Here is a 22775-nt window from a genome sequence, read left to right as displayed (position 1 = left end):
TTTATTTGTAATTGTTCCCAAACTAGAAACAAGCCATTTATCCTCCAGTGGGAAATGGACCAGCTGTGGTACATCCTTCCAATGAACTACAACCCAGTAGGGGCTGGAGAGATAGTTCAGGGGTTCCAGAGTACCTGGTTCAGTTCCCAGCATGGCAACTCACAGCTGTGTATAGCATCAGTTCCAGGGATCCACTGCCCTCTCTGGTTCTGCAGGATCCTACATGGTTTGGGGCACATGAGCTCACACAATCACACACATACACATAAAGTAAAAGATAAGTAATTCTTAAAAAGAAGAGAGAGAATACAAAAACAACTCATTAGCTAAAAGACAAGCTATTGATGTCCTCAATATTCTGTATGCCAAGTAAACTCTCTTAAAATGATAAAATTGTAGTGATAAAGATCAGATAGATATGAGTTCTTGCATGAGCTGAGGCTGGGGGAGGCTGTGACTTCAAGACGAATCTTTGCCGAGGTAGTTCTGTGCTGTGACTATGGCAGGGCTCATGAAATGAAACCCTGTACAAGGGATGAAAACAGCATGCATATTAAAGCTAGTGGAGCTTAAATGATGCTGTCAGCCTTCTTGTTCTACAGTGTGCTGTTTCCAGTTATGTGGGGTCTTATCAATGCAGGAAGCTAGCTGAGGACATCAAGAGCTTTGACTTAAATTAGTACAAAATAGGATTTTTTTTAAATTGAAGAACATAGGACAAATTAGCCTGTGTTCTGTAGAAGTTTCAAGGTCCCAAAAGACTTGCTGTTACCACTTTTCTTTTTCCTAAGGACATTTGGTGGAAATTTCTGTAAGTTCCCTGTGTTAGATAGCATAGTAATGTTAATTATTCTTGCTAAGAATATTGTGGCTGTGTAGAATGTTTCTGGACCAGAGAGATGGCTCAGCAGGTAAGGGCACAGGTGTCTGACCCTGATGCACACTGGGTGGGAAGAGAAAACCAGTCTTCACAGACTGTCCTCTGACTACCACATGCTCACTAGGCACAAGCACGGGCACAGACACACCCAGCAAGTAAGTAAATAAATAATAAAAACAAGAATGTTCCTGTTTTCTAGGAAATGCACAGCAATAGTTAGAGGTTAAAGTCCATCTGTCTGCAACAGACCCTCACAGATATTTTTTTGGACCAAAAAAAAAATTGTGAGAAATCTTGATGAAAAAAGTTTAGTATGTAGGCTCCATTCTTTCTTATTCAGACTTCCTGGTTGGTAATTCCACTATCTCTCCACCGCTCTTCACGTAATGTTTTGATTTCCTTTGTTACAGGGCACTGAGTATCAGATGTCTGTGGAATGTGTGCAGAGCAGAGAAGAAGCAGCTGACACCGCAAGCCAAGGTGTGTGCATGCCAGGTGCTAACATTCGCTTTGTTGCCCTCGGAAAATGTTTCTGCTCAGGCACCTTCTCTTTGTTTTCAGACACAAAGGAAATAGTGCATCTTCTTAGTATTAGGATTAGTGATTGTCAGGTTGTTTTTAAACAGCTCTATTTCATTTAAAATAAACAGGCACTGCATTGATATGGTTCAGCTCATAGGTTTATTTTCTTTATTGTAAAACCTTTTTTTTGAGAAAAGTCTTTAGACCCACTTAAGATATCTAGCTAAAATAAAAGGGAATCCACAATAAAAGTAGCTGCTTATTTTGAATCCTTTGCTTACAAAAATGTAATGTATAGCATCCATACAGAAAATTACAAAATTCAGATGCACTATAACAAAACTAGGAAAACTTTATAAACATATACACTCTAGGAATTTATAAAGTAGTAGGAAAACTAAAGAAAAAAAAAACGGGGAAATGATTACCTTGGTTTGTATGGAAGAGCATGGGAGGCTCTTGGGAAAGTTCCACTTGCCAGGCAAGTAATGTCCCACATACTCATTTTATAAAGTTCTCCTAGTTTTGAACTTTATCAATCTGTGGGTATGTTGTATCTTGTTTCTTTACCTTTATATGGCATCCTTCCAACGTTCTGTGACTATCTCTAAGGTAGCTTTTGTTGCTATGGAGAGTTATCGCCATAACTGTATGTGCAAATTCTTTGTCTGAACCTTTGGTCATTTCTGTTGTTAGCTGTCAGAGTCAGGACTACAGGCATTTCTCTGGGATTTCTAATACACATGGACACCTTCCCAGCCTCCTAGGAAGTGAATCACTAGGTCATGGGATCTGTATCTTCAGATTTATTAGATAATGCCAGATATTTTATTTAGTTCTTGAGAGGTTGTCATGTACCCCAGGCTGTCCTCCAGCTTTGTGTCTGTAAGAGTGATCTCGAGCTTCTGGTCCTCTTGTCTCTATCCTCCCATGTCAGCACAAGTGACAAGTTTGCACTACCTTGCCTTGCACAAAATTTGGAGAACAGTCCTTCAGTATGACCGTCACTAGCAAGGCATGAATGTTTTGCTGCTTAACATCTTTGCCTACAGCTGGTGTTGTCAGACATGTTGCCTGTGCTGTGCACATGTATCATGTTCCCTTTCCACATGGTTATAGACTAGCTGGAGTTTTCTCCTGTGTGGGCCTTAGGGTTACTTTCCCACTTCTCAGTAGACATAGGTCAATGAAGCTAGTTAGAGAGGAGCCTTCATCACGTGTGGTGAGGACACTTGCTACATCTTTAGTAACTGTGTTTCATATAGTTTTAAAGACAGCACAGGTTTGATGTCACCACATAGCTTCACCTGTCTGAGCAGGATTAAAAAGTGAGACCTTATCTAAAAGAAACTGAAAAAAATAGCAATAATAATTAGATCATTGTAGTAATTGTCCCATGGGGTAACTCCTGTGAATGTTGTGTATAGCTATCAGAAAGCACTGGGAATTTTCACTATGAATGGTTGGCACTCCAAGTCAGCAAATACATAAGCCCCTGTCTACAGAATTTTATGAGCATTTAAAGTTGCTTATTTTAAATCTTGCATCCATTAGTGCATTGTTATATTTTTGTCATTTTCATGTGTTTTTAGTTCTGATGCCTCTTCCCCCACCCCCCAGCACTCTTAAGAAAAAGAAACATTCATATAAATTACCAGTTTGAGGGACTGGATGCACTTGATGATTTTTTTGTAGTAATCTCCTGAATTATGGATTAGTTCTTAAGCAAAATACCAGGCACACATGAGTTGCTGGGCCATCTTTTAACGCCTGTTTCTTCCCTGTAGAACTCCTGGACTGCAGTATGCAGCAGTCTGGCAAGTTGGAGACCAAAGAACAGCCATGTAGCATGAAAGACAAAATGGCCAAGCTACAGGAACAGCTGAGTTCGGAAAAAACAGTGGTTTCAAAATTAAAATATGCCCTATCACAGACACAACTGGAGCTAGAAGCCACGTTGAAGGTCCAGCATAAACACATAAAGGACCTGGAAGCATTCAGGTATGCCGGGCTGCTCTAGTTTTACGGTCAGAGAAAGAACTGTACTGACTGGTCATAACCATTATGCCCATAGTACACACAGAAGCAGCAAGCATTGAGTTTAAATAGCAAAAGAATGAATAGAGCAAGAAAATTGATTGTTCTTCCCTAATTTAAAATGTGATCATTTTAGCTTCCCCTCTGCTATGACTTCTGTCCTAGTCAACAATTATTAGATATTATTTTGGCCTCTATCTTAACCAATTACTGACTAAATTGAAGTGATGTTTAATCTCATGCTTCAGTTAGCTAGTATCTGCCAGGTGCTGGAACTGAGAATGCATGGGATGTATTACTGATATAAATACTGAGATACTCTGCTTGCCAGGGTGTGCTGCAAGTACACGCAGTTTTATTTTAGATGTTGATTTCACACACAGAAATGCATATGATTTCTATGTGCAGTAAAAGACAAAAAAAAACGTTATATAGTATCTTTCTGGCAGTGAATTGAGTTATTATTTACCATAGTAAATAAATTATACTATTAGAGATAACTGTTCACTTGAAGTGAACTTGAAGAAGCCTTGACTTGACACACTGTGGCTACTTTATAATATGCCTCAATATTGGAGTGCAAGCTCCTCATTATGATGATGCTGTTCATCAAGATAATGTTGAGTTCATGTTTCCTAATTTAGGCTCAAAGTTCAAGATAAAGTAGATGACGGTCATTTACTGACTGATACATTAGAAAATGAACAGATGAAATCACAAGAACTTCAGTGTGCGTTAGCAACAGAGAAAGCCAAGTCAGGCCACAGCGAAGAGCAGGATGAAGAACTTAAGGTATTGTCTTTATTATCGTGGAGAATTCTAAGTTATAAGGCTTTCTCCGTTCAGTTGTCAGCCTTCTCCTTTAAAAGGTGTAAGTTGTTAATGCTGTCTTTAATATTGTTGCATAATTGTCTAGACCATAATAGAAGGAAAAGTTAATGTTGTGATACTGTGTGTGTCCTTCCCTAACGTTCCTCCCACCAGGGATTGCAAGGCCCCTCCCTGGCAGCTCAGTGCTCTGTAGTACACGGATATCCTGTCTGCCCTTATTCTGCAGTGTCACTCGTGAACCTGTGAGTTCCAAAGGCTGGCCTTTTGTCTTTGCTTGGAGTTCACTGGGGTCGACACTCCTCCTTCCCTGGTTTTTTGATTAATAACCCTATTTTAGGGTATTTTTTAAATAATCCGAGCTTTAGTATTTCTGGATTTGACCTGTTCTCTGTACTGTTTATTGCTGCTTTTTAGGGTATTTTTTAAATAATCCAAGCTTTAGTATTTCTGGATTTGACCTGTTCTCTGTACTGTTTATTGCTGCCTTTGCTTGCCTTTCCAACACACACACACACACACACACACACAGAGAGAGAGAGAGAGAGAGAGAGAGAGAGAGAGAGAGAGAGAGAGAGAGAGAGAGAGAGAGAGAGAGAGAGAGAGAGAGACTGATTTTGCATATGAGTTTTAGCCTACATGTGTATCTATGCACCATGCGCATGCATTAATGGAGGAGGTCAGGTGATGGCATTGATCCCATGGGACTGGAGTTACAGCTGTCTGTGAGCTACCCTGTCAGTTCTGGGAACTGAACCCAGGTCATCTGAAAGAACAGCCTTTAACCACGGAAACACCTCTCCAGCCACCCCAGCAAACTTTTTAATGACTGTATGCATGGGGCAAAGTTTACTCAATGAACATTAGAAAACAAAGGAGCAGCTATCTCAGATGCTCTATGGACATCTGGCCATTTTGCATTAGGGTCCTTCTTTCCAAAAGACTGAGACAGTAGAATTCAGTTTCTATCACATGCTATCAGAAATCTTGCCATTTTTTGCACATTTCTTTTTTTTTAAACTCTAGTTTTTAAATTAATCTTTTAAGTAATCAGTTTCATTGTGGTATTCCATACATGCGTCATTTTTGTTCTCATTCATTGCCCACTCAGCGCCTTTTCATGCTCCCTGCCCATCCTCCAGTTGTTCTTTACCTCCCCACAAAGAGTTCTCTTTGGTTTCTGTTTCGTTAGTTGGGTTTTCAAGATGGGGTTTCTCTACATAGCTATTCTGGAAGTTGTTCTGTAAATGAGGCTGGCCTTGAACTCAGAGATCTGATGTGGGATTCCCCTGTGTATGCTGTGAATATGTTTTATTACTATTGGTTAATGCCAAAGGCTTAGCAGAGTAAAGCCAGACGGGAATTCAGAACAGATATAGAGTGTAGGCAGAGTCAAGAGAGATGCCATTTAGCTGCAGAAGGAGAAGAACATGCCAGAATTTTACCTGGTAAACAGCCTCATGGTGATGCACAGAATAATAGGTATGGCTTGATTTAAGATGTACGAGCTAGGTAGGAATAGACTAGAGTCATTGGCCAAACACTGTTGTAGTTAATATAGTTTTTGTGTTATTACTTGGGTCTGGGTTGCCGGAAAATGAACGAGCCGTGTCCAGTCTCCATCTACAAAAGATCCATCTGCTTCTGCCTCCCAAATGCTGGGATTAAAGGCATGCACTACCACCTCCCAGCAACCCCTTTGTATTTTAATTTCAAATGCATTCCATGCCCTCTCTTCCTCTCTGAAGTTGACCTCTTCCCCTATGCCCATGGTTCTTCTCTGCTTGTCATGACACTGAAGAACAGCTATTTTCTTGTGCCATTATATATAAGTAGGTAAACATTTAAAAATATATTTTTTATTAATATATTGCAAAGGTAGCATAAGAACATACATATTTTAAAGATAGTAATTTGGAGAAATGACTCTGCTTTATATTTAGCTGGAGAAGGTTGTGTTTATATCCTTGATGCAAGCAATTCATTTGGCTGTCTAAATAATTCCCTTTATGTACTGGATAACAATTCTGTCTTCATTTACCAAATGCTTTCATGTTGCTGCAAAGTCATGGTTATATACTTTAACAGTATTTTTAATATTAACATGTTCATCTCAAGGATCTCAGATTCATTCTGGAGGACCAGAAACAGAGGAATATACACTTAGATATACTTCTGGGACAACAAAAACAACTATTAAATGATCTACAGGAAAAAATGGAGTCACAGAAAATATTACATAATGCACAGTTATCAGAAGAACAAGGCCGGAACATAATGCTCCAAGTTCTTCTAGAATCTGAAAAAGTTAGAATTCGGGAGTTGACGGAGAGCTTAGACAAGGAGCGAGAGCTGCATGCCCAGCTGAAGAACAGAGGTGATGACCTGCAGCCCCAGCCAGTAGTCCCTCCTGCAGAACTACTTCAGTACCTACAAGAACAAGTAGAGGAAAAGCAAAAACGCATAATCGAACTTGTAAATGAATCTCAAAAATATAAACTGGATTCTTTGGAAACTAAATATCAGATGGAAAAGGACAGGCAGATTCATCAGAAAACCTTGCAGCTAGAAAAAGAAGCAAACAACTTGGGCCAGAGAAAAATGGAGGAGCTGCAGGGCAAAGTGGAGGAGCTTCAGCTCCAGCTAGAAGAGAAAAGACACCAGGTCCACAAGCTGGACCTCGAGGGAAAGCGACTACAAGCCATCATGCAGGAATTCCAAAATCAGGAGCTAGGGCGGGAGGAAAAACGGAGAAGTAAACGACTTGTATATCAGAATATTAATGAGGTAAATGTTTGTTTCTTTTACCATATGTATGAAGGCAGGAGAGACAGGTCAGTTGGTCATATCTGCAGACCTGGGTTCAGTCTCACACCCACGTCCACAGAGCTGCTCTCTGACCTCCAGATGTACCTTGTGGCATGGGTGCACATAGACACACACAGTCACACACACACAGTGATAAGTAATTTTAATATGTAACAATCATCTTAATATTTTACAATATTTTATAATACTTATGTTCAAATCATCCCAAAAACAGTGTCTGTAGAATTTTATTTGAAATATGTATAGTAGGGCTAGAGAGATGGCTCAGAGGTTAAGAGCATTGCCTGCTCTTCCAAAGTTCCTGAGTTCAATTCCCAGCAACCCATGGTGGCTCACAACCATCTGTAATGCAGTCTGGTGCCCTCTTCTGGCTTTCAGGCATACACACAGACAGAATATTGTATACATAATAAATAAATAAATAAATAAATAAATAAATAAATAAAAGAAATATGTATAGTAATTTTGTTCCCTCAAGAAAGTTATTAGGATAACTACACTCACTTGTTTCTTGAGTCTGTTTTATTGGAAAATCTTTTCCCATCCCTTTACTCTGAGATAATGTCTGTCTTTGAGGTTGACGTATATTTCTTGTATACAGCGGAAGGCTGGATCCTGTTCTCGTATCCATTCTCTTAACCTGTGTCTTTTTATAGATGAATTGAGTCCATTGTATTGAGAGATATAAATGACCAGTGATTGTTAATTCCCATTATTTTTTTGGTGGTAGTGTTTGTATGTTTTCCTTCTTTGGGATTTCCTGGTATGAGGCTATCTGTTGCCTGTGTATTTTTGGGTGTAGTTAGCTTCTTTGGGTTAGTGTTTTCCTTTTAGTACTTTGTGTAGTGTTGTTGGGGTTTCTTTCCTTTCCGGTTCCCATAGTCATTAAGTCCCAAAGAAATCAAACAGAGGTCTGCATTAATCATAACCTGAGTGGCCCATTAGCTCAGGCTTCTTATTAACTCTTATAACTTACATTAGCCCATTATTCTTATCTGTGTTAGCCACATGGCTCAGTACCTTTTTCAGTGGCGTAGTCATATCTTGCTTCTTTGGTGTCTGGACAGGACTGCCAAGGAATGGGCTTCCTCCTTCCCAGGATTCTCCTGTTCTCATTGACCCACCTCTACTTCCTGTCTGGTTGTCCCACCTATACTTCCTGCCTGGCTACTGGCCAATAAGCGCTTATTTAAAACATAATTGTCAAAATATAGACAATTGTCCTGCATCAGTGTTGGGCTGGGTTTGTGAATAGGTATTATTTAAATTTGGTTTTGTCATGGAGTATCTTGTTTTCTCCATTGATGGTGAAAGAAAGCTTTGCTGTGTATAGTAGTCTGGGCTTGCATCCGTGGTCTCTTAGTGTCTAAGCACATCTGTCCAGGACCTTCTGGCTTTCATGGTTTCCATTGAGAAATCAGGTGTAATTCTGATAGGTCTGCCTTTATGTTACTTGACATTTTTCTTTGCAGCTCTTAATATTGTTTCTTTATTCTGTATGTTTTGTGTTTTGATTATTATATGGTGAGGGGATGTGGGTTTTTTTTTTTTTATTCAGTCTATCCGGTGTTCTGTATGCTTCTTGTACCTTCATAAGCATATCCTTCTTTAGGTTGGGAAAGTTTTCTATGATTTTTTGAATATATTTTCTGTGCCTTTGAGCTGGAGTTCTTCTCCTGCTTCTATTCCTTATTATTCTTAGGTTTGGTCTTTTCATGGTATTCCAGATTTCCTGGATGCTTTGTGTTAAGAAATTATTAGATTTAAGCTCTTCTTTGACCAATGACTCCTATTTCCTCTACGGTATCTTCATCATCTGAGATTCTCTCTTCCATCTCTTGTATTCTGTTGGTTATGCTTGCATCAGTAGTTCCTATTCATTTACCCAGATTTTCCATTTCCCAAATTCTGTTTTTGTTTTCTACATTGCCTCTATTGCAGTTTTCTGGTCTTGAACTGTTTACTCACCTGTTTGTTTCTTCTTAGTTTTCTTGACTTTCTTTAAGAAATTTACTAATTTCCTTCCATTTTTTGTCTTTTCCTCCATTTCCTTAAGGGAATTTTTCATTTCTTCTTTTAGGGTCTCTATCATCTTCAGAAAGTTATATTTAAATTTTCCCCTGCTGCCTCTGGATTAGAATGATCAGGTCTTCCTGTTGTATGACCACTGGGTTCTGGCATTACCACATTGCTTTTTAGGTTGTTGAATGGATTTTTGCATTGATACCTACCCACCTCTTCCTTCAGTTGGTACTGACTGTGTCTTTGTCTCCTGGTCCAATCCTTGAATTTGCTGTCTGTGTCTTAGGGAGCTGCTCTTAATCTACTCTGTACAGTCACTGTCTGTGTCTCAGGGAGCCGCTGAGGTCTCTCCTGGCCTGTTGTGTGCAACTGCAGCATCTTGGCCCGCTGTGTCTGTAGTTCAGAGTTCCTCTGAGGTAGCAGGGGATGATAGGTGAGTTTCCCCTCAAGAAAGAAAATTAAATGTTGCTCATTTTTGACTATTTTTTTTTCTGTCCAAAATTGCCAGGAAGCCACCTGGAACGTTACTGATGACCGAACTAGAAATTGGGTTCTTCAACAAAAAATGGAAGAAACCAAAAACACAAGCTACGCAAAAGTGATTGAAACGAATGGAGGAGCAATTGTCTCTTATAATGATGTAGACGTTATCAGACAGAAACTTCAGCATTTGGCTACGAAACTTCAACTACACATAGCCCAGAAAGCCTGTAACAGGTTAGCCTTCTGCCTGCTCTATAGAAATGATACTCTTGACAGATCAGGCAGGAGTGAGAAAACGTTGGATTTTGTTTTTGTTTTCTTTTATTCAGACAACATCTCACTATGTTGCTCTAGCTGGCCTAGAATTCACTCTGCAGACCAGGCTGGCCTCAAACGTGTAGAACAAACTGTCTGGCTCTGCCTCCTGGGAATAAATGCATGCAATACCGCACCCATACCAAAAAAGAAATATTTTAAAGATAATGCCTGTCTGCATTAGATGGTGTTCTTTAGCAGGGCTTACACAGAGGCAGGGTTCTTGAGGCAGTGGCTGGCTTCCCCAAACAACTACGCCTTGAAGCAGAAAGGGGGCATAGTTAAGAGTAAAGTGACAAGTGAAACAGAGCATCCTTCGCTGCTAGTGTGTGTTAGTGACACAGACAGCAACCCTAGCCTCTAGTGTGTGTTAGTGCAACAGGCAGTGTCTCTAGCCTCTAGTGTGTGTTAGTGCAACAGGCAGTGTCTCTAGCCTCTAGTGTGTGTTAGTGCAACAGGCAGTGTCTCTAGCCTCTAGTGTGTGTTAGTGCAACAGGCAGTGTCTCTAGCCTCTAGTGTGTGTTAGTGCAACAGGCAGTGTCTCTAGCCTCTAGTGTGTGTTAAGAAGTGTTATTGTGAGATGTGTTTTGACTTTTTCTCTTTTTTATAAAGACAAGAGTTTGAAGTATCAGATGAGGATGTTTTAAATTGGGTTCGAGAAAGAATTGATCGACTTATTTTGCGAGTACAAAGACTAACTAGCTGTCCACATAATGAGGTAAGACTTTTTAAAATTCTTTGTAGAGACAACAAATATCAAATGAAATTGAGTTGTTTCAAACTTGGTTGACTATTTTTAATAAGAGTTTTTATTGTACTTGCTTGCTTGTTTTTTATTTGAAATACAATGTTTCCTTCCCCCAACAAGTAGTGAAAGCTGGGAAGGAGTTCACATTCCTTGTTGCTGCTGCTGCATAATTAGCCTCTTACACAGAGGCAGGGTTCTTGAGGCAGTGGCTGGCTTCCCCAAGCTACCACCAGCTACCACCAGGAAGGAGCTCCTGTGTCATCTCCAGGGTTGATGCTGTGCTGAGCCTTTTCCCTCTTTCTGACTGTTCATTTGACACTTTTAACTTCTGTAGCAAGGATTTCACTTTTTTGTTTCCCTGTGTAACCCTGGCTGTCCTGGAACTCACCATCTAGACCAGGCTGGCCTCAAACTCCCGAGTGCTGGGATAAAGGCGTGCGCCACCAGTTCCCAGCTGCCTTTCACTCTCCTTTTTTCCCTTTTCTTTTTTTTTTTTGTAAATATTTATTTTTTGAGTAATGGGGTTATCTGGTGGGTTATAAAAACATCAGTGTTTTGTTGTTGTTGTTTTGTTTTGTTTCTTTTTATATATTTTATTTTCCATTCAAACAATTTATACTTCCTCCCTTTCTCCCATTCCCTCCCACTCCCCCACTCATCCTCCTTCCTCCCCCTCCAGTCTTAAGAGAGGGCAGGGTTCCCTGCCCTGTGGGAAGTCCAAGGCCCTCCTCCCTCCATCCAGGCCTAGGAAGGTGTCCATCCAAATAGACTAGGGTCCCAAAAAGCCAGTACGTGCAGTAGAAACAAGTCCCAGTGCCTAATCAATGGCTTCTCAGTCAGCCCCCATTGTCAGCCACATTCAGAGAGTCTGGTTTGATCACATGCTCGTTCAGTCCCAGTCTAGCTGGATTTGGTGAGCTCCCATTAGATCAGGCACACTGTCTCAGTGGGTGGACCAACCCCTCGTGGTCCAGACTTCCTTCTGCTCTTCAACTGGACCTTGGGAGCTCAGTCCAGTGCTCTGATGTGGGTCTCTGTCTCTATCTCCATCCATCGCCGGATGAAGGTTCTATGGTGATATTTGAGATATTCATCAGTGTGACTATGGGACAAGGCCAGTTCAGGCACCCTCTCCTCTGCTGTCCAAGGACCCATCAGGGGACATCCCCGTGGACACCTGGGATCCCCTCTAGAGCCAAGTCTCTTACCAACCCTAAAATGGTTCCCTTAATGAAGATATCTTCTTCCCTGCTCCCATATCCACCCATCCTCCATTTCAACCATCCCACTCCCCCAAGCTTTCCCCAGTCCTTCCCTTCTCTCTTCTCTCTCCCCATCTTCCCTTCCCCCCACCACACCTTCATGCTCCCAACTTTTGCTTGGCTATCTTGTCTGCTTCCAATTTCCAGGAGGATCTATATATGTTTTTCTTTGGGTTCATCTTATTATTTGGCTTCTCTAGGCTTGTGAACTATAGGCTCAATGTCCTTTGTTTATGGCTAGAGTCCACTAATGAGTGAGAATATACCATATTCATCTTTTGGGGTCTGGATTATCTCACTCAGGATAGTGTTTTCTATTTCCATTCATTTGCATGCAAAATTCAAGATGTCATTGTTCTTTACCGCTGACTAGTACTCTAATGTGTAGATGTGCCACACTTTCTTTATACACTCTTCCATTGAGCTGCATCTAGGTTGTTTCACTCTCTTAAAGTCTGTTTTCCTTGTCTTCTGTGCCAGTGCTCTCCCTCACCTGCTCCAGCCATCTCTGTCTGCTCCCTCTCCTGCTCCAGCCATCTCTGTCTGCTCCCTCTCCTGCTCCAGCCAGCTCTGCCTGCTCCCTTTCCTGCTCCAGCCAGCTCTGCCTGCTCCCTCACCTGCTCCAGCCAGCTCTGCCTGCTCTCTCTGCAGCTTTTCTGTGACTCCAGCTATGAACTTCCCGTTCCCTCAGCATGCCGCTCCTGCTCTGTCCAGTTTTTGCTTGAGGTTCTGGGGCTTAGGTGGACACAGTGACAAGAATTTGACCAGTGGACTGTTTTGGTATAGGCCTTTTTTTTAAACCTGTGGCCCAGGCTTATATTTTCAGCTAGCTACTAGACATGTTTGTGTCAGGAGGTCACAGACAGAATCAAACCTAAACATTGTCTTCTCTTCCACCTTTCTTCCTCGTACCCCTTTTCTGGTTCTGATATCACCCAGTGTGGAAACCCGAAAGTCACCATAGATCATATCCTTCACTCTTACCTGTACATGGAAGCAGTGACAGGCTATGGAAATGTCCACTCCTGTGCCCTTTCCTCTCTGTCCTCTTCTGTAGCCTGTTACAACTCCTACCATACTAGCAGGTACCTTGGATGTGCACCTTCCATATGCTGTTCTACCTTACACTGCTGCCAAAGGGTGGAAATTTTATTTGTGGTAGCCCCCCCCCCCATCACATCTTCCTTGGCTCGCTGTCACCTTGTTTAGTCTGTCGTCATAATATGCAGCAACGCTTAGTTTGACAAAGCATCTGCAGGCTCCTTCAGAGCGGCGCTCTTGCGTGAGCATCTACGCTTCTGCACTCCACAAGCTTACTATGTCCTCCCACTGTCTCCTGCCTGGACCCTCTGTCTGTGTGCTCCTCCTCCTTCCTGTGTCCTCCCAGCTGTCTCCAGCCTGGCAGATTTCTACTATTACCGAGCACGAGCTCATGAACTCTGTCAGTGTCGGCACCTGTTTCCTTTACCCGAGTTCCTCATGTACATGTGTGTCTATATAACCTAGTGTCATTTTGTTTTTCCAGCACAGCTTAGTGTCCTCCAGTACCTCTTGTACGGAAACTATATTAAGACAAAACTCTGAACTAACAGGACATGTTAACCAACTAACTGAGGAAAAGAACAACTTACGGAACATTATTATGCAACTGGAAGAACAGATAAAGTTTTATCAACAGACAAGCGCTGATAGAAATTGTGTACGTTTGTTTTTAGAAGTAATTCAAAACTAAGTATTTCTCTCTAGTTCTATTTTTAACCGTAGTATAAAAATTCCATGTATAACTCTTATTAGGACATGTGGAATATATATATATATATATATATATATATATATATATATATATATATGATGACAACAACAATAAAAATTCCTATTATTGAGGGACACTTCTTTACCACACTCTGGGTTTTATGGGCGGGGGGGGTGCGTGTGTGCGTATATATGTATGTGTGTGTGTGTATATATGTGTATGTGTGTGTGTATATATATATATATATACGCACACATGCACCCACACACATAGAATTGCTCATCTGCATCCAGCCTTGTACATGAGGAAACCAACTCATATTCAATCTAAGGTCTAAAGATGTTTGTGTCACTGAAAGCAGACACTGAAAGAGATGTTGAAATGCAGATACTGATTATTATGCTCACCAGTTACTATTTACTACATTTATGACCAAGTGCAAGATGATGTTAATCTGAGCATGGAATCACATGCCTTTAATTCCAGCAATCTAGAGGCAAAGGCAGACAGATCTCTGTGAATTCATGGTTAGTCTGGTCTACATTACCAAATCTCTGACTAGTGAGGGTTAGTCTTCCTTTACCATTGGGACATTGTCTTTCAAAAAAAAAAGTTAAATTATTTCAAGCTAAAAACTTACTCTCTGAATTCAATTTTTTTAAAGCTGCAAAGAATAGGGCTAGGGCTGTAGAGATGGCTCAGAGGTTAAGAGCATTGCCTGCTCTTCCAAAGGTCCTGAGTTCAATTCCCAGCAACCACATGGTGGCTCACAACCATCTGTAATGGGGTCTGGTGCCCTCTTCTGGCCTTCAGGCATACACACAGACAGAATATTATATACATAATAAGTAAATATTTTTAAAAAAAGAATAGGGCTAGTCTCTATACCCTTATATTTTAAAGCAGAAAGGCCGTCAAAACAATCACATAGCCAGGTGGATAATGTGTTCATGTGGCCAACCTGAGAGTCACTCACTCATATCCATGCTGGCTTCTCTTTACTTCAGTGACAGGGGATCCACACTTTGACCCAGGCCATTGTGTTTGTGACTGTGAGCTCCCTGTAGTGGTAAAAGGCCAAGGCTAGGTAATCCAGTGTGATTTAATTCAGTCTTCTTGAAAACTTGTGACAGGCCATGTCTCTGCAGTTCTCTAGGTTCTCATTTGATGGTAGTGCTAGCATCAAAGACATCATTGCTTCAGAAAAAGAAGTCTGGAGCAACGAGAAGTTGACTCTTCAGAAATCCCTGCAAAGGGCAGAAGCAAAAGTGTGCCGACTAAAAGATGAACTGAAAAATGACACTTTACATCAGAATAGGAGCCCTGAAAATGCAGTCTTAAAGGTACGCACACCCCTCTTGCTTACTCCTAATTGAACAGACCACAGAAATATAGTTGCTGCTCAGACTGTGTCCCGAGGGATCTCTCTTCAGTCTGCTGTGATTACAATGTCTGGTCACAGATCTGTAAAGAGGCATCCCAGAATTGCAACACATGCAGCTCTGCTTTCTTGCTGTCAGCAGTGTGACCTTATTCCCCAGAGTGTTGTCTCCTATTAGACACACAGAACTCTTCTCGTGCAGCTTGTAAGCACAGCACCATGACTGTCAGGAAGAGCACCATGCCCTGTGAGTGGTCTCTCTAATGCTGAGAATGAATGCAATAGTAAAACTGCCATGATCAGTTAGTCTAAAGTCCAAAGTGAAAAGGAAGAAAAGTATCTGGAATATTTGTTCCACCTATGGCATGGAATACAGTGACAGAAAACATTAACTTATTTAAGAACATAAATTGATAAGTGACTGGTAATTTTAACAAACAAAGTATTTTAAAACATAAATGATAATAATAAAAAATGTTTACAGTAAAACAGCTAGCCCCAAAATCTCTGATTTTAGAGTTGTATTCCAAAGGCTTCTTCTGTCTCCTGTCATCTCAGGTAACACGGTGAACAACAGCCTGGCCTACAGCCTAACCCTAGTCTTCTGTTTTCATCTAGGCAGACCCCTCTGGAGGACAGCTCAACTGACTTCTCTGGTCTTTGTTCTTCCCTTCTTTAAATACAGAGAATTTATGGTAAATACTTGCGAGCTGAGAGTTTCCGGAAAGCCCTTGTATTCCAGAAGAAATACCTGCTGCTGCTCCTGGGGCGGTTCCAGGAGTGCGAAGAGGCCACTGTGGGGCTGCTTTTCCACATGACAGGATTCCCAGGCTTCAGCAATCCTGAAACAGGCACCAGCCGCCCAAAGGGACTGGCCATATTCCGCAGAGCTATCAGAGTGTCTATCGCAATTACAAGGTAAAGCTGTGAAGAAAATTCATTTCCGTCCTAAACCTTCTAAGGACACGTGAAGAAGGCTCTGTAGACATCTTGCTTGTCTTTCCCTAGAAAGTGTCTTTCCAGGTATTAGGAGCTGATGACTCCCCTTCCAAATTATCCTTTAAAAATTGTATATAATCCCACCTCACACATATAGATCATAAAAGGGGAAGGGGGAAGGATGTTTTTGAAAAATTACTTAGGCTGGTACATTTATTTATTTTCTTACTTGTTAAAATAAGTCACTCCACAGTGCCAAACTGAAGAAAGCCTGGTCTGATACTGCTCAGGTCTAGAAGGCCAGGCTAGGAATTTAACATCTGTCCTGTATGTGGTTACAGTAGAGTGAAGACCCCAACTGTCTTCCTTCCTGACCAACTGGAGTCTTAATCTGGGCTTCTCCCTGGGTCCCTTTCCTTTTGTCTCTCCGTAGCCAGAGTCTCAAATTTTGGTTTTTAAAAAGTTCTGCCAGTCAGAGGATGGCAGCTAGTCTTAATGGGGTTTGGCTGGTTTACCTTTGTTCTTCTCTTTCTTATTTTTATTTGTATGTGTATTGATGTTGTACCTGAGTGCATGTATGTGCACCACATGTGTGCCTGCAGCCTGCGGAGGCCAGAGGAGGATGTCAGAGCACTGGAACTGGAGTTACGATCTGTTGTGAGCTCCCATGTTACCATGCGGGTGCTGAGACTCAAATGGGGCTCCGCTGAAAGAACAGCCAGTGCTTTAGACCACTGAGCCATCTCTCCAGCCCTTCATTTTGTTTGGAAAATAAGGCACAACTAGAAACTGTTCAGAGAATACTGTCAAGAAGCTTAGTTCACAGATGGAACAGAAAGAGGTGACAAGCTCAGGGAGGCTGAGCCTCTGTCTGCCATGGCGTTCTACACCAGATCTAAGGTTTATCGACTGCTGGCTTCCGCCCTGCCTTCCTCCTCCAGGCTTTGCTGTCCTCACAGCTCCACTCCTTTCTCACCTCATTCCCCTCCTCCCCTTGTATAGGATAAGCACTGGGGGTGGGGAGTGCATTAATACAGACAGCTTGGCCTAGTGGGGGAGGGTATTCCCTTCCTCTCCTTGTATAGGATAAGCCAGGGGTAAGCACGGGGGGGGGGGGGGGGGGGGGGGGGGGGTACATTAATACAGACAGCTTGGCCTAGTGGGGGAGGGTAGAATACCTGGACCTTATAGACAGGAAATGCCATGAAGGAGGGAAGCTACTGTCAAGTCCTCACCTCCCTGCTTTAGTGGTGTGGTTTGAGATGGGGTCTCACTATGTCACCCTGGCTGTCCTGGAACTCACTCTGTAGACCAGACTGGCCTCAAACACAAAGATTTATCTCCCTCTGCCTCCCAGTTGTTGGGATTAAAGGTGTGCACCATGAAACCTCTCTAATCCCTCCCTTTTTGCCCTGCAGTAGGCTTGTGGTATTTTGACCTTGCTTACACTGGACCCTGAAATTGGCATTTAGAAATTAAAACTGGTACTCCAAAAAGTTCTGTAGCTCAGGGCAGAATGGGCGGTCAGCAGGGAATTCAGCTGGGGACACAGCCATTCCTTTTGAAGCCACCACTGTTCTTCCTGCTCACGGGGTCTGACCCCCATTTCCCCGGCCTCCTCTCACTGCCTGTGGAGGTTGCTCTCGTCCCCTCTCTGCTGGGCTCCACGCTTTCCTCCTCTGTCTTTTACCTTTCACTCTTTTTCTGTCCACTTTTGCTCTTAATCTCCTTCTTCCCCCACTTGTACAGTCATGGCCTCCTGGAGAGAGAGGAAGCTCACAGCTCTGCCCTGTGCCTGGTGACTTGGCCATAAACCAAGAGAATACGTGGAGTTTAACTGAGGCAGTCATGTGATTGTCCTGAAATGTGTTCTGTGTTCATAATTAAATGGCATAATTTTGTTGAGTGTACATATTTATATTTACATAGCTGTCCTTTGAGATTTTATCTTGCGGTCTCTTTTAGAATGAAATATTTGGTCCGGCGATGGCATCGAGTCAAAGCTTCTGGCCCCAACAATGTTAATAGGGATGGCTTTGGAGTGGGTCCAGGTAAGGTCAAATGACATAGTTTCTGTGTATGACTCTGAAATGCTACATGTGTAGTAGCCGACACATGACCAGTTCTAATGCTGATACGGTCCAAAGACCGTGAGCAGCCTTAGAGTAAGGCTAGGGACTTGCAGAATTAGAGCCTGATTTCTGGTGCACATACACGGCAGCACGCCCTGTTTTTCTTCATGGGTTCTCCCAGGCCTCTGATAGGCAGTTACTGTTGCTTATGCTGAGCCATGGAGAGCACCTGCCATTTGCCTCACATTATCCAGCAGGGAAATAGTGGAGCCAGGGCTGGAGAGCATTGCTGTTAGTCATGTGGAAGAATTGTGGTTTAAGTTTTTACAGTTTAGCATTATATTTCTGAGCATGTTATATAATAATGGTAACTTTAAATTCCTTCTCTCTACAGCTAGAACTCAGTAGGCAAAATGTTAGGCCTGGAACATTCAAGGCGTAAGGAGGCCAAAAGCTGGAGGACACATTGTGATGTCAGGGCTGAGCCGTGTCCAGGTGTCCTGACTTCTGAGACTCAGAGGAAAGGAAGTATTTTAGGATAGCCTCACACTGAGATGAAATCCTTACCATAGGCACTTGCGTTGGCACAAACAGTTGGCAAATCTTGATTTCACTTTTTTGGTTTTATTTTGTTTTGTTTCCACTAAAAGACTTGGTTCCATTAGTATAGGGTTTTTACCACATCATCTCCTCCAACCCCAGAAGCACACCCACTCGGAACCCCTTCCCCCTTTGATCTTCTATTTTACAAATAAAATATTCCAGTGAGTTTATTTTCTTTGAAGCATAGCTCTTAATTCATGTTCGAAGGTAATCAGAAAACTACTGAAAGGCGCTTTGCTTTGCACTGTTCTCTTTAAGCAAGAATAGAAACTGACTGTAAATAGCACATGGTATCAAATACTGCTTTTTAAACCCTTACTGGGTGTATATCTGTCTTCTGAGGCTGGGTACGTTTTTCTTTACAGTAATGTATTTTGGGTTTCTTTAGGTGTTGAAAGGACTGATCCACTTTATCATTCCACCAGTGGACTGGAACTGTATCCAGATCCAAGGCAAATGACACATTATAGTTCAAGATCAGACCTGGATTTCCCGAGGTCTCCCTTACCATTTAATAGGTAAGAATTTATTGAACCTAGCTGGAGTAGATATAGTAATGTTTCAGAGAGGAGTGGACCAACTGTTAGAACTTAAAAGTACTTTGCATTATGATAGCTAGACATCCTTAGTTATATGTAGTTTCTATATCTTAAAGCTTAGAATACGAGCTACTTCTAATTTCTAAATGGTTTCTAAAGGAAACAAATGCTGTAGTTATAAATACGTGCTGTGGTCAGACATTGGAAAAGTACACACAGGAACAGTGATTTGCACATGTCCGTCATTCACTGAGCACTCTGCAGCCTTGGTACTGGGCCTTCTTATGACAACAGCATCTTTGAGCTTAGTGAAGAGTTACTTCCTCGTTGTCCTCTATTTAGATGTCTGGGGTAAAGGTCAGATAGTGCATAGATCAGGGAAGAGGCGATCTGGCAACTGAGCCGACCGTTTCTGTGAAATTGGATTCTGACCATACTCTAATCTATAGGTACCCAGGAACTCTTGCAGATTTCCATCCTGTCCTGACCAACCCTCAGCTACAGCAGTATAACCCTGGCAGAACGCTGACAGATTATGTCACCCAGATCGATGCACTTCAGAGACGGCTCGGAACTACTTTACAGTCAGGTGCTGGATTTTACCACAGCTCTGTTCTGGCAATGCTAGACCCACCCATCTCTCTAATTCCATGACAGGTTTCTTTGGGTTTATTGAATCTTGTAGCTTGGTGCATAAGTACCCAGGTTGTACCAGCTTAAACTCTGACCAGCAGAGAACTGGCTCTTCATTACTCCCAAGTTCTCTCAGCAGCTCCTGACAGAATGGTTTGGTACTTTCTTCATTTGGATTAGACAGAATTCCTGATGAGCACTGCCAGGGACTCTGATCATATGATAGAAAGCAGTAAGAGCAAGCCTTGCCCAGAGCGAGTAATGCAGCCATTGTCCCCATTCCTAACTGTCCTTCTACATGTCATTTAAACAAGCCATCCCTTGCACTGGCACCATCTTCTCTCTCCTCAAAAGTTCCGTGTCATGCACTCCATAAAGGTGGACTTTAAGGACTGGAGAAATGGCTCAGCAGGTCAAGGCACTGCCTCCAAGCCTGAGGTACTGAATTCAGTCACTCTGATCCACGAGGTAGGAGAGAAGCAACTCCCACGAGCTGCCCTCCAACTGCACTGTGGGTTATCACCTACACACATACAGATAAAAATATGAGATTTAAGAGATTTTTACAGATAGATTTTGTAGGAAGTTGTCTTTCGTATGTACTTTCTGTAGAGGCAGATTCCGGTCATCATGGAAAATCTTCCCTGCCTTCCCTTGCTCACTACTGGCCCCAGAACTGAATCACTTTAAGTTACTGTGCTGGAAGTTCACTTTGATGCTTTTGCTTTTTAATTGTTTATTCTTTGTATGGTAGGTGTTTTGCCTCATTCATGCCTGTGCCTGCAGAGGCCAGAAGAGTGCATCAGATCAGCTAGGGTGGGAGTTTCTGGTGATTGTGAGCTGCCATGTGGTTGCTGGGAATCAAATCCAGGTCCTCTAGGAGAGAAATCAGTGCTCTTGGAAGGCATTTCTCCTATCCTAATCATTTTTAGGACTCTCTTCCTATGAATGCACACACTGTGGACTACAGAAGTCATTTGTTTAACCCAGGCAACCTTCAGAGCAGTCACGAGACACATGAGCATTGTCTCACTCCCCTTGCTCGGTGACTTCTAAATGTAGTCAGCCTCTTAGAACTAAGGTTACGTTATGGGGCTGAAGAGAAAGCTCTGTGCTTAAGGACTCACTGTTCATTCTAGAAGACCTGCGGCTGCTCCCAGCACCTAGTGTCAAATAGCTCACAACTCCCTTGTAACTCCAGCTTCAGAGGATCCAGTCCTCTACGGTATCCTTGGACTGTACTCACAAGTATGTGCATGCGTGCCACATGCACACGCACGCGCGCGCACACACATAAATCTTTAAGAAAACAATTGAAGTTCAGGTCTGAAGTCATGGGGTCTTTTTGTTGTTGTTGTTGTTGTTGTTTTACGTTAATGCGTGTGTGCACATCTGGGCCACAGCTTGCATGCGACACTGAAAAGCCTTGTGGAAACTGGTTCTGTCCTTCCACCATATGGGTTTCAGGCATCAAACTCTGATTGTCAGGCCTACAGCACCTCACTGGCCCCCAACATCTTGAGATGGTTGTAAACAGATCATCTGCCTATGTGAACTGGCTGCCCTGATATTGGTAACAGTCTGATTCTCCTGTTTGTTTTTTATTTTACAGGTTCACCTGCCTCCCAATATCATACTGGTATGAGGAGATAATTTTCAAATCATGCTGTCATGAAGAGAAAGCATTAACTAAATTTTAAATAGATTCCCTTTGTAAATCAATGGCTCTTTTGTGCTTTTTTATTGTGTATATTCAGTGGGACCAACCAGTACAAACACACTTATGGTTGTGTACAAATCCTTGTCAGCACATAAAGACAAACTGGAGTTTGTGTATATAAAACACCCACAGTAATCATTAAATTACATGTATATTTGTGGAATGCTAATTTAAATGATTAAATTATAAACTGTATTTATCAGATGGGTGAAGAGATTAAAGTTTTTCAAACGACATTGCTGCTAGATGTGTAGCCCGCAGTGCCCTGCACTTTTCTTACAGGGCTCCACGTTTCTGCCTACTCTATTTGCTACTGGTGATGAAGACACAGCATCACTTGGAGAGACCTATTTTTGTATAATGGTAGAAGTTTTGAACTTTACTGGGCTATTTTGTCAAGAACTGAAATAAAAATGACCTCACCATTTTCACCATACTGTATTTGAACCGTCTTCATTTTTAACTCAGCCGCAGCTCACCTATGGTACATAGCATCTTGTTACTTCTCTCTAATAAGGAGATCTTAAGATCCAAAAGTGGGTTTCTCTCTCTCTCTCTCTCTCTCTCTCTCTCTCTCTCTCTCTCTCTCTCTCTCTCTCTCTCTCTCTCTCTCTCTCTCTCTCTCTCTCTCAATTACAGAACATCTTCAGTGTGCCTTTGTATGAACTATCCCTAAGTGAGAGCTTTCAACTCCTGAGTTGGCATTCTCATGATTAGTCCATATTTTATTACATTTAGTGTTCTTGTGTCCAAAGAAGCCTCCTCACTAACCTAGTGGAAATCAGCTCAAAGAATATTAAATTGTATCAAGAGTGTAGCAAAATTCAGGATGCCAGCCAAATTCTAATTGGGAAACTCTCAGAATACAGCTTTCCAGAGGGTTCCCTACTAGCACAGCATTGACTACAATGGCAGGATTTTTGTTTACATCCAGAAGATATTGTTTCGCTATTAATGGTCTTTGATTTATAGGAACACAATCACAAAGCTGTACATTGCTGGGAATTTCTAATTAATATCATTTCCAATATTAGCAACTAAACTTTCTAGAAATAGCAATGCTATTCTAAAACAACTAGTTGAAGGGGAAATTTGTGCATAAAAGCCCTTTAAAGCATAAAATTTATGCTTGCCAAGTCAAAATTGTTCCCTGGAGAAAAGGTGCATCGATGAGCTGGATGGACCATCAGCCTGCTATGGCCTTAGGCC

The 22775-nt window shown here is 42.0% G+C and overlaps 1 protein-coding gene across 7 annotated transcripts in view; it reads left to right on the top strand.

Moving 5' to 3' along the window:
• Nucleotides 1-22002, top strand: part of Akap9 (A-kinase anchoring protein 9) — a 131973-nt gene extending 109971 nt beyond the window's left edge. For all 7 annotated transcript variants that reach the window (XM_038315468.1, XM_038315466.1, XM_038315465.1 and 4 more), the window contains 13 exons: nt 1291-1360; nt 3190-3403; nt 4084-4231; nt 6386-7054; nt 9627-9835; nt 10529-10634; nt 13452-13625; nt 14828-15022; nt 15746-15978; nt 17965-18050; nt 19063-19192; nt 19663-19802; nt 21459-22002. In XM_038315468.1, the coding sequence (XP_038171396.1) occupies nt 1291-1360; nt 3190-3403; nt 4084-4231; nt 6386-7054; nt 9627-9835; nt 10529-10634; nt 13452-13625; nt 14828-15022; nt 15746-15978; nt 17965-18050; nt 19063-19192; nt 19663-19802; nt 21459-21499 (2415 nt within the window). In that variant the 3' untranslated portion in view covers nt 21500-22002. The remainder of the gene's footprint in view (nt 1-1290; nt 1361-3189; nt 3404-4083; nt 4232-6385; nt 7055-9626; nt 9836-10528; nt 10635-13451; nt 13626-14827; nt 15023-15745; nt 15979-17964; nt 18051-19062; nt 19193-19662; nt 19803-21458) is intronic.
• The last annotated feature ends 773 nt before the right edge of the window (nt 22003-22775 follow it).

The sequence above is a fragment of the Arvicola amphibius genome, chromosome 18 (assembly GCF_903992535.2).
Source record: "Arvicola amphibius chromosome 18, mArvAmp1.2, whole genome shotgun sequence".
NCBI lineage: Eukaryota > Metazoa > Chordata > Mammalia > Rodentia > Cricetidae > Arvicola > Arvicola amphibius.
Note: the sequence above shows the minus strand (reverse complement) of the source record. Positions and strands in the feature narration are given on the sequence as shown.